This window comes from Telopea speciosissima, chromosome 10, assembly GCF_018873765.1.
Source record: "Telopea speciosissima isolate NSW1024214 ecotype Mountain lineage chromosome 10, Tspe_v1, whole genome shotgun sequence".
NCBI lineage: Eukaryota > Viridiplantae > Streptophyta > Magnoliopsida > Proteales > Proteaceae > Telopea > Telopea speciosissima.
In genome coordinates, this window is record NC_057925.1 from 9854788 (window position 1) to 9866951 (window position 12164).

At 35.6% G+C, this 12164-nt stretch overlaps 1 protein-coding gene across 1 annotated transcript; it reads left to right on the top strand.

Moving 5' to 3' along the window:
* The first annotated feature begins 6998 nt into the window (after window positions 1-6998).
* LOC122644270 (EEF1A lysine methyltransferase 4) lies at window positions 6999-12164 on the top strand. The gene is made up of 8 exons (XM_043837911.1): window positions 6999-7300; window positions 10694-10807; window positions 10927-10995; window positions 11140-11159; window positions 11242-11294; window positions 11460-11490; window positions 11580-11661; window positions 11769-12164. The coding sequence occupies exons 1-8, from the start codon at window positions 7117-7119 to the stop codon at window positions 11930-11932; spliced, it is 717 nt and encodes a 238-aa protein (XP_043693846.1). The 5' UTR covers window positions 6999-7116; the 3' UTR covers window positions 11933-12164.

Here is a 12164-nt window from a genome sequence, read left to right on the forward strand (position 1 = left end):
TTTTGTATTGAGATGAGATGTATGAAACATCAATTAAATTCTTTTGTTTATGAGAACTTCCCTTATAAGTACTTGCAGATTTATTCATATTTCAATGGACCATTCTAGTTGTAAATGTTAAGTTATTGATTGCATAATAGACCATTAAATTAAGGAACTTACTTGAAGATTAGGCTCCAAGCACTTCTTACCATCTACATAGATTTCAGAAGAGAACTTTATTGTTTCCTTAAGTTGTTGCTTGTGTTTATTGCCAAAGCCTTGAGGAGTAGCCAATGGAATATGGAAGAAACCTTTATATTGAAATCATTCTTTCATGTATCACTTTCTCTTCAGGAACTATTTTATTTTTTAGATGATTTTGGTATATAATTTATCAAGCCCTTGAGAATCACATGTAACCAATTTAGATCTGATGCAGCTTTCATCTCCAATTCTTGTCCCTTCCTTTGCTTCCGGACCTAAACAAGTCTCCAATTTTCTACAATATATACAAAGGCCTTGTTATCTACCACAAAAGAAGGATTTTACTTCTTTTTTTTTTTTTTTTTTTTGGGGGGGGGGGGCGGTGGAGGGGTTGGGGTTGTAAATAAGCACTGTATTAACCGATTATGATGGTAAAATGAGATTTTATAGGCTGTAAGATACCTCAAAATTGTTAGATAATTTTCATAAAATATAGAGAATGGAGTTTTGAAAATGGTTAAAAAGTGAACAAAATCTCATACTTAAACTTTTATGTAAGGAATAGATCCCCACGCTGATGCTTTCCTACATCCTCTTACATTTTGATCATGTGGGTCCTGTTCTGGACACTCTTTTCCTCCCTGGCAATGTGGATTCCCTACTAGATGAAACCATTTACCATGCCATGATATATTGGTCTAGGATAGAATATTCTCTCACATTGTTAGCGTGGAAAAGCCTCTAATTATATGGTGTATCCTTTATTATTATTATTATTTTAAAGGTTGGTAAGGAAAAGAAACATAGTTTGTATTTTATATATTTTGGTGATGGGAAAGCCTAACAAAGTGTAACAGATAGATATCTTCTTACGAACTATATAATACTTTATTCTCTGAAATAATTTATTAGAAAAGAGAACATCTTGTTGTAACTAAAATGGTGAACTAAGAAGTTTTAACTTTCTTGTAAATCCCTCTCAAAAGTTATTTAATATAAAGGTAAAAAAAGGTTTTCAAAAAATTGAAATTTTATGCAGTATTTAATCTAGTTTTTATGTAAAATGATAAGATTAAAATATATGTTATACTAAAAAAGCAAAAAGGTAAAATTATAAATTTGTTGTAACCAACCTTGATTATGACAAGATATTTCCATTAAAAAGGGAAAGTATCTAGTCTTTCCAATTCCATTGTTGGAATGTAACCAACAATCTTATCATTGTGTATTTATATTAATGCCCCTCCAATTTCTTATTAATTTGCTTCAATATCATATGCCCACATTTTATATTTAATACCCATTTATTATTTCTTTGAAGGGAAGCTTCTCCTCTTTTATTAATAATCGACAAAATATACATCCCATACATGACCTATACATAGAACCAACCTTATTTTAAAGGTTTGGTAAGGAAAGGAAGCAAAATTTGTTATTTTATATGTTTTGGTAATGGGAAAGCCTAACTAAGGCTAACAGATAGATAATATTGTTCTATTAAAACCATAAAAACCAACTTCTTAAAGTATGGGTACAAGAAGTTATTTACTTTCTGTATTGCTAATGAAAGTTGTATAATTGTAAAAGTATGAAAAATATATTCAATTTGAGGTTTTTGTTTTGTTGTCTATTGCTTAGATGGAAAACAAGCTGGATGGATTAAATGTTAAATTTGAAAATTAAACTCAATCATATGACTCATCATGTACAAGATTTTTTCTTTTCCATTTTAAATGATTCTTTTCCTCAAAGATCCCGTGGGACTTCCTTCAACACTGGTGGACTGCTGAAAATTACCTAAAATCAATACAGTGGCGAATCACCCATTGTTATAGAGAGGGTAATGCCACAGCCGATGCCCTTGCCAATCGTGTAGAAAATTCCAAAACTTCTGAGAACTGGAACGGATCCCCTAACTTCACTACGATCTTGATTGTACTTGTAATTGGCTGTTTGTGCTCTCAAGCCACATCAGCTGTTCAGTTCTTTTATTTTTGTAATTTTTATCTTACTTTCAATATATACTTGCTGATCTTTAGCAAAAAAACCTAGTACCCAACAAAAAGGTATATTGATAAAGCAATTAAAACGGCATGGACATGTGCAAAATTCATAGTGGTTTGAAAAGTAAACCCTAACTTAAAATGATGCATGAACAATAAATTCACTAAATTTGAGCCCCATGAGAAACATGGCCCAAAATTCCTTTAGTTGGATACTTGGATTTGCTTGAAATGTAGCCAATTGTATCTTATATGATTTGGGTAAAATTGATAATTTACATATTGACCATATCCGTTTGATGCTTCTTCCTATGCCCAAATGGAGAAATTTTACGGTTTCCATTTGAAATGATCGTTGGGAGTTGAAAAACTAAGCGAGGATTCAAAACGCGAATCGGGATTCAGATCAATTATAGTCGATGTTGATATGGATCAGATCTGAATCAGCTTGAATTGATTTTAGAATCAGTATATCCTTGGCATCTAGGATTTTTCTCTAAGAATCAGGTAAGCCAGATCGGTCGAAATCGGATGAAGGGTGAGGGTGGTACCCCGATGGGGGTGGGGGTGATGTAGAGCCATGCCTCAATTGTGTGGGAGGAGGGTTTCGAACTCGAGACCAAGACCCTTGGCCCTGGAGCAACATCCAAGGCGTAAACAACTGCGTTAGGCAGAAGTCTACATGAAGGTGAGATTCAATCACAAGTATAGTTGTCAAGGCGTTGTCGAGACATCCACATGTCTTGGGGTCCTAAGTGATAGTATGTCTTGTTTGAAGCAAGAAAGGTGACCGTCTTAGAAGCTTAGGTGTTGCCTTATGGCTTTACGACAACAAACTTTATATTGTTTAAACATTTTGTCCCTCACGAGTTTAGGTTGATTTATGTTTATTACTTTAATTTTTATGTATGCTTATATTATATCATAGATTTTGTTTATTATATATTAGTTTACTAATATTATGATTTATGACATTATGAACATGATTTATCATGTGCATTAATATTAATTCTATATTGCATATAAGCATAATTATATACAATTATCAATGTTTAATTACATTATTGTACACCTATGTCGCCTAACCACCTTAATAACTATAATCTCAAGATTTTGCCACAAAAAAATCCAAGGTCTTTACACTAGGGCAAGTAGCATCTTCTACTAAACTCTTATCTCTTTTAGTAGCTAAAACTGAATAAATTCATTTCAGAAGGGCATTCTCTTATCGCTAGCTTGAAACCCATTTTTTGCAAACCAATATGATGCTTGGCTGGCTTTTTCCATATAACTTTGATCCTTCAGGGCAAGCACTTGATGAAACATCGCAAATTTTCAATCAAAGCTTCTAATGGTCGGACCATGGTATTAGGAATCAATATCGGTATTGGCCATGATAATCGGTACGGATCGGCTGATATGATACAATTATAAATTCTTTGATGAAAAATGATGTTTTGATATGGAATTGGACCAATATGTATCAGTATTAGTATTGGCAACGATCGATACCATCAACTAAATCCATGGGTTGGACCCCAATAGGTTCTCCCAAGCCCAATGGTCTTATAGAACATCCATATATAAGATACACTACACAAGCTCATATGATAAGTCAACTTTAAATTATTGAAAAAAATCATTTTGTATCACCGGCTTAAATAACTTTTGAGAACAAGATTAGACAAGAGACAATCAATAGAAGGTTACGACATCTCACTTCACTACCTTAGTGACAACATGGTGCACCCCTTATGAAAATATTACAAAATCAACATGTATACATACAAGGCAAGTAATGAATCCAGATCAGCTGCACGTACAGTCTTTGCGCATGCTATATATTAGATCATCATGTGTTCAAGGTCTCACAAAGGTTTTCCATCTCGTTACTATTTTTTTCAATCTTTTTTTCCTTTATTATTTCCCTCCCTCCGGTAACGTGTAGAGAACATAACTTAGACATGTATTCCATTCATGGATTTAAATCACAGCATCAGGATCGGTATCGGTCTGATCAATAATGATACTGATATTGATCAGTTGATACAGCCTATATTGGACAATTTTACCTTTATTTTGAATTAGATTATAAAATTTGACAAGTGACTAATCCAGACCATGAACTCTCTACCCAACGGTGAGAATAGCGACATTAGTTGTACACATGGCAAAGCATGTAGGAAAGATTCCTATCACAAGTGTATAGAAACCTTTTTCCTTAATGTTTTAAAGATTATTTTGAAAAAACAAATTTATACTGTTGAAAAGAACAAGGGAAAGGTTTTTTGAGCGAGGGTACCTTACATCTTCTCACTTAAAATTGATTATTCGTATTTTATCTCTACTAGAAATTATGAATAAAAAAAATTCAAGTGGGGACACGTAGAGTACCCCAATGGCTCAGGAACACTTTTCTCACATGACAGAAAAAAAAAACATAAAATAATATTGATCAGATAGTTGATCGAATAGACAGAATGAACCACCAAATTTGACATGCATGTTATCCAAGGAACCCCCATACTTACACTTACTTTTTGTTGAACAAGCAACAAAATCGAGATGGCAAATGGTCTTTTGCACTTGCTAGCTATTCAGTCCAGCTATGTTTTGCCATGTGTAATGATAATGTAGCAATTTCGATGGTTGGATAAATGATGCATGGTCTGGATCAACCATATGTTAAATTTTAGAGTTAACTAAATTTTAGTCCCTCTTATTTTATCTACTTGCACCCGTTTGTGGTATATGCAATCTCTTGATAGCCATTGATTTTTTAACAGGTTAATTGAAAATCTAATAAAAAAACAGGAGAATTGCCCAAATCTACTTAGATAAGAATAAAATTTACAAAACTGGTAGATAAAAATTATGTTTTACAATCGCAAGTTATGAGGTTGAAAATTTTCAAATCCCCACATGGGTAAAAAAAATAAGCAAACTGCCTAAAATACCCCTAACATCCTTCTTTCTTCTTTCTTCTAGTACTTCGTCTCTCTTTCTTTCTTCATTCTTCCTTTCTTCCTTTCTTCCTTTCTTCCTTTCTTCGACAAAGGAACACCTCTGCAACCACTCGTTCCTCCCTTCTCCTTCCCCCATGCAACCCCACCCCTCATCCTCCTTGAAAACCTGCCCCGTAGCACCACCACCATCCACGTTGTCCCTTCTTGCCTGTCCCACCATGCTCCCCTTCCTTAATTCGTTCAATTAAAAGGGGGGAAACAGAAATAGAATAAATTAAGAAATCACTAACAATCTCTCTTTTTCTTTTCCATCATTATATTTGGTGGTTCTGATTACAAAAGATGTTTTACCATTTGGACTCTGTTCAAAACAAAAAATTGCAACTTTTTGGTTTATGGGAAATGGGGGTTAATTTGTTGGATTGTGAAATTTGTTGATGCTTCAATCGGTTTGAAGTTAACACCATGCTTTCTATTTGAGGTTAACAAAGTTTTATGGTTTTCCATCTAAGGAAATCTGAAGTCTTGGAACCTTGCGACATCGACAAACGACAAGGTTTGGTAGTTAAGAATTCAACACTAACACGCAAATGCAGAAGAAGTGCAGTTTTTCATGAATTTAATTTAATCTATTCTGAAATAGGGTTTGTAAAATTAACCAACGAAGCAAAATTCTGTTGATGTTTTCAACCATCTTCAGTTGCGCTCTATCAATTCGGTCGGGAAAAATCAGAGAACAAGTAAGAATCTCTAGTATTTTGTGTTAGATGTGTTGGTAATTTGTTTCTTATCTTCTTCGATTATTGCTCTTTTTCTTCAGATGCTTGACTCAGACTCATGGTGGGGCGGGTTTGCATAGGAAGGAGAGGGTAGGGGGAGAGAGCTGGAGAGAGAGAGAGAGCGAGAGAGGGGTGGATGGCGGCGGCGGTGGACAGCAGTGGTGGTGTGAAGTGGGTTTGCAGGGAGGAGGGAGTGGTAGTAGAGAAGATGAAAGGAGAGAGAGAAAACGATGTTGGGGGTATTTTAGGTTGTTCATTTACTTTTTTTTACTCATTTGGGGATTTAGTAAATCTTTTTAACATTGTAACAGTAAAACATAATTTATACCTATCAATTTTGTAAATCTTTTTTCTATTTGGTAGATCTAAGAAATTCCCCCTTATAAATTGTTTGGGTCAGCAGCATAGTTAGTAAATTTGGGTACGAAAAAAAGGGTATAAATACATACATGTATTAACTAGTCTAAACGAAAATAATACTTTTTAAAAATTTGGGTCATAAAGGAAGGCCTTCCTTAGTGGGTTGTGCACAAAAGAGCTGCCCATTATAGTTTTGATGAACATTAGCTACAATGCTAATGGATATCTTCTATTCTCCAATGCTGGATTTTTGCAAAGAATTAAGGGAGAGATCCGGGGGATGTTATGTTCGACTGTGTTTGGTATTCATTCTAGATTAATTTTGCAATCTCAAATGGTTATTTTTATCATCCAAGAGAGCGAAATCAACCTAGAATGCATTCCAGGAATGCATACCAAACACTTCATGTAAGATCAACACCATTATAGGCAATCTAATTCAATGAGGTGAAGGAAAATAAGACATAGCATTTGCACGTTGCAACTTGATCAAAACTTTATGGATTATCCAATCGAAGAGAGGCTTCGAGTGATTTGCTTTTCCTATTCTGGTTTTATGGGTTGGTCCCCTCTAATGAAAACAACATAACAGTCTAACAGACAGTGAAGGGTACTGACTGACTGATTATATTTACTCATTTTCTTTCTAGGGTTTTAAGGAAAAACAAGAAAAGAATAAAGCGCAAAATGGGATTTTGTTTATACAGAAGAGGGGAAGAAAGAGTGGTTGTGTAAGAGAGACTGCTTGATTAAAATTGGTAAAGAAGGAGACGGAGCAGGAAGCGATACCAGCACCAGCCAGGTAGCAGCAGCGATAAAGCTATGTACAGGGACGTGTCGAGTTGCAATACATACAACTATGGCGACGCAGCGTACTGGGACGCTCGTTATGTGCAGGAAACGGGGCCTTTTGATTGGTATCAGCGTTACTCTGCTCTTCGTCCTTTCGTTAACAAGTACATCCCTACCTCTTCTCGCGTCCTTATGGTTGGCTGCGGCAACGCCGGTAAAGCTTTTCTTTTTTTTTTTCTTTCAACTTTATCAGCTAAAAGTCTAAAACCCAACAACTAATTGAAGCTAGTGAGCAATTGGAGATATTAATACTCGTATCTGAAACATTAATTTTTGAGATCTTGGATCATAATTGATTTGTTTCTTAAGAAACCCACTTCATAAAATGATGTAATTCGAGCCGATTTTTGGTAGCTTTGTTCAGAAGTGAAAATTTCAGTTATGGAATCTTATTCAGCTTGTGGTTATCAGGTTTTGGTAACTGTATCTATGATTCTATGTGGTTCGCATTTCAGTTCGATTCATATGGTTCATATTATTATTATTATTTTGGTTGATGAATTCTAACTGGTTATGAACGCTCTAGGAATTTGTTAGCCCTTTTATTTTCTTGGGGTGAAAGAAAGTGGGGGTTGGGGTATCTTCTTGGCTAAACCATCATACCCACAATGTCTGTGTGCCTATTGCTGTATGGGTACTGGTTTTGAAGCCGTCTTCCTGCACAGAATCCAAATTTTTTAGTGTTCTTGATTGTTTCTTAGAGTATTTGATGCCAACCAATTTTTGTAATTTGGAAATTGTCAGTCAGGTATAAGGGATCTATTAAATGAGTGTCAATTCAGCAACCAATGAGCTCAAGCAGCTAATATCTACCAATCAGGATTGGGAAATTGTAACATTCAACAACCAATTGTTTAGCGGATGAATCCCCTATAAGGAGAAGATGAATTCGATTTTGACTCTCTGATCTATTGATACTTATTGCGATTCCAAATGATAGTCGATGCAGATGAGCAGGAGCGCCTCAGCATGTTGCTGCAGGGCTTTTGTTTATCAACAGAGTCTTGTAGCTCTGAGAGAAGAATCATTAGAACATGTATTAGAACTTTTCTTAAGTAGAATATCTTTGTATTTGCAAATGTCACATCAGATATGAGGAATGCCAAAAGAAGTGTTTTTGAGTTCAGACTATTACAATTTGTTTAGTATCTTTGTATTAAGATTACAAGGAATTTTGATTGCGGGATTCTATTGAATGAACCTCCGTTACATTGGCAGGGTTGTGGTTGGTAGCGGAAGAGAATTTTTAGTGGTATTATTCTGTTGATCTGTGTCATATGTGTGGAATTCGCAATTTTTCATTGCTTATTTTGTCAAGACTTAAGAGTCACATTTTTGTTTGAACTTCCTTTATTTGTTCAAAAAATGGAGAAAGATAAGAAATGTTATTTCTTCTTTTCGGACTAGCCAATGTTTTGTTAATGAGTAAAGAAAGATCCTGGAATATTTTACAAGGCCCCAACAACACATAAGGATGTAAAAACTGAATGGAACTACACAAACACACGCACATACAAGCATGGAAGATCCCCTGCTTTCTTATTTCAGCATGTTCTGCTAGGGATCAATATGGAAAAACCATAGGAAATACTCAACCGAGCAATTATCAAGCCAAACTCTTATCCATTAGCAAAGGCAAAAGAACTGTTCATTGAACATCTAGCTCATTAAATATGAGAGATTGATAATGAGTCAGGGTAAGTTCTCGGAGGATATATGATGGGGCAAGTCCACTTCGGGGTAAGGGTTTGTTAATTTTTATATTTTCCACATGCAAAGACCAACTTTTTTTTATTTCATTATTCTACTCCTATAGTTTCAATACTCATGATAAAATCAATCTCCCAAATACAGTATCCTGAACAGTCTGCTAATACTAACTTTAACTCCTACAAGCCAGAGTTAAACTTAGCATTAGTGGACTGCTCAGGATGCTGAATTTGGGAGATTGATTCTATCATGAGTATTGAGTATTGATTCTAATTGTTGGTTTGTTGGAAACTCCACTAAGATTCTTGTCTACTTTGAAGCTGTGATGATTGACAATTGGTAAAGGACCTCCCTAATCAAAAGAAACTTGAATGGACGGTGGCAGCTCATTTAATGAGAACTAACTTTATTTGAAAAGTGTTCATATCAGGATTTTCTTTCACACTAGGAAATTTATATGCAACAGATAATCAACAATAGAACAAGAAACAAGGAAAGTTTTTTTTCTTTCCAAGAAGTCTGCAGACTATGTCATGGGAATCAGGAGTGCCTTTAAAAGTTGATCAAATAATGGAGTTGCCAAAATTCAGAGGATAGTGTTTTCATTAGGAAGTACAATAATGATGCGGGGGCAACATAGGAAGTTGACTTACAAGTGGGGTCTGCAAAAAAAATGGCATACACAGTGCACGAGAAACCCCGCCACTGCGGGATCTGGGGAAGGTCATAAATTACGCAGACTTACCCTGCTTTGCAGAGCAGCTGTTTCCTGACTTGAACCCGTGACCACTAGGTCGCAATGGAGCAAGGGTCATAAGGTACACAGCCTTAGCCCTGCTTTGCGGTGGGGTCTGCACATATAAGGTATTATGATTACAAATTATAAGTGGTTCGAGGGCTGGAAATGTTTTTTTATTACTTTTGTTAGTTTAGTAAAGAATAAAGGCAGTGGAAATTCTACAATAATTTGGGGTGGTGTTTGTTGATCTGTCGGGACATCGGTCTGGTTCCTTTTATGTAACTGGGTCATTATTGGTCCTAGTTAGTTCTATGATCCCTTTATTGGACTCATAATGGTAGAAAAAAGGGGCATTTGAGTCTTTTAGATCATTAAAATCCTAGTATGATCGGGAAAGCCATGGCTGGATAACCAAGGGTAGTCTATTCTTCAAACTGTGAACTTATGAATTTTGCGAGAAAATTGTAGTGTGATTGTCCGAACCCTATACGCCAGTACTAAACCCGTCCCCACCCCCACCCCCCGTATATGTGAGTCCGTAAGATCTTCATTTTTTATTTTTCCTCGTTATCTTTTTGACATTTTTTGGAACTAATCCCGGTTAACCATTACTGTCTACCCATTTCATCTGTACAGGCATTTAGCCCTGCAACTTAATTCCCATTCTGTCACCTGCAGCATATCCTAGCTTCCATAGCCCATGGCTAGCTGTAAGTACATTTTTTGGGCTTGCAGCAGACAAGGAGAATCATTCTTTTTACCTAAAACCATCATAAGAACACTAAATTATCAGCTGCATCACTTTTTGAAGCCTCTTCAACCAATTCCAGACCTATCCTGTTTCCCTGAATTCACTTTCTATTTTTTGTATCCTGCAGGCCATTTTTCCTTCTGGGAGAACTTTTTCTCCATACCCTCTTTTTAGACCTTGATTTTGAACCCTATAATTGCCAAAATCTAGCTGATTTCATGAACATCTTATGTCACTGCAGAAACTTTTCCTACAAGATCAGAATTTCTTATCCCACAAATCTGAACACAATATGTTTAGTTCGATTTGCTGATATTTTGTTTACTGATTGCAATTCCGTCTCGCAGTTATGTCAGAGGACATGGTCAAGGATGGTTATGTAGACATAACAAACATTGACATTTCTTCAGTGGCCATTGAGATGATGCGAAGGAAGTATGAATACACACCTCAGCTGAAATGTATCCTAATCGAAGTAATAACTTAAGAATTTCTTTTTATGGTATGTATTTATGTTTTCATTTATTTGGTGAACTGAACGATATTGTTTCACTTGAGTTTCCCTTATTTATCTCAATAGACATGCAAATGGATGTCAGAGATATGAGCTTCTTTCCAGATGAATCATTTGATGGTGTCATCGATAAAGGTTCTTGATCTCACCCTTAGTTGTCAATGCTTTCTCTCAATTTGAAAATTTCTTGCTGTATTGATTAACTATAAGCTGGAACTTGTCTTTTTTATGTTTCTGATGCTTAATTCACTTGCATGGTTTTGTTGATCCACCATCTAGGAACTCTTGATTCATTGATGGTAAGCACCTTTTCAAACGTTGTTATGATTCCTCGGGGTTTCCTTGGCATTTTATAACTTTTTATTTATTCTTTGTATCTAGTGTGGTACCAGTGCTCCACTCAGTGCTGCCCAAATGCTTGGAGAAGTGAGCAGGTTTATGCTTCATCACCTCAGGAGCTGAATTGTAAATACTGATGTGTTATATGCTTTTATTCATTTCCCCATAGATTTTCTTATTGGTATTTTTAGGGAAAGAGAAATATTTACTTTTTACCTGTACCATTTCACTTTATTTATTGATGTTCATCTCAATTGTAGGCTTCTCAAACCTGGAGGGGTCTATATGTTGGTATGACTTAAAATTGGTTATCTTTTTCTTTTGATTTGTGTTTTCCTTCAATGTTCAGCAAACTCAATATATTGTGTTGCAATTTACAGATAACCTATGGTGATCCATCAGTTAGGATTCCTCATTTGAACCGAATGTTATACAATTGGGAAATAACATTATACATTATGTGTAAGTCTCTCTCTCTCTCTCCAAACACACACGCACAGAGCCAGCTGGAGGCTTAAATTCCTTGACGAACACATCTGAATTTGTTCCTGCTAAATATGTTTTTGCAGCCAGACCAGGATTCCAAAAGGCAGCAGATTGTAGCTCTTCATCAAAATCATACCTTGAGCCCATTCCTCTGACAGAGAAGGGCCTCCTTCCTGGAGATTTTGTTCTGGAAGATAAAGATTCTCACTATATTTATGTGTGTAAAAAGATGGATGGGATGAATTGATGGATCTAGGCAATGGTGCCCATTCAATGTCAGTTATATAGTGATGACTGAAAAACAAGTTGGCAAAGGAATCCATTTCCTTTTCAGCTTACACGCTTTGAAGCTTAAATGATTTTTATCAATACATCAATATCATTGTTTTTGCTGCCTGTATAAGTAGGCCTCATTGGAGTCGTGTTGTTTCTAACATTTATGATTGTTTCATTCACTCAAACCATTGGCTTTATCCTAA

Coding starts and splice junctions, on each gene's coding strand:
- LOC122644270 (XM_043837911.1), top strand. CDS start 7,117: ATGTACAGGGACGTGTCGAGTTGCAATACATACAACTATGGCGACGCA. Junction 11,295..11,459: donor ATGCTTGGAGAAGTGAGCAG/GTTTATGCTTCA, acceptor TCTCAATTGTAG/GCTTCTCAAACCTGGAGGGG. Junction 11,662..11,768: donor AATAACATTATACATTATGT/GTAAGTCTCTCT, acceptor ATGTTTTTGCAG/CCAGACCAGGATTCCAAAAG.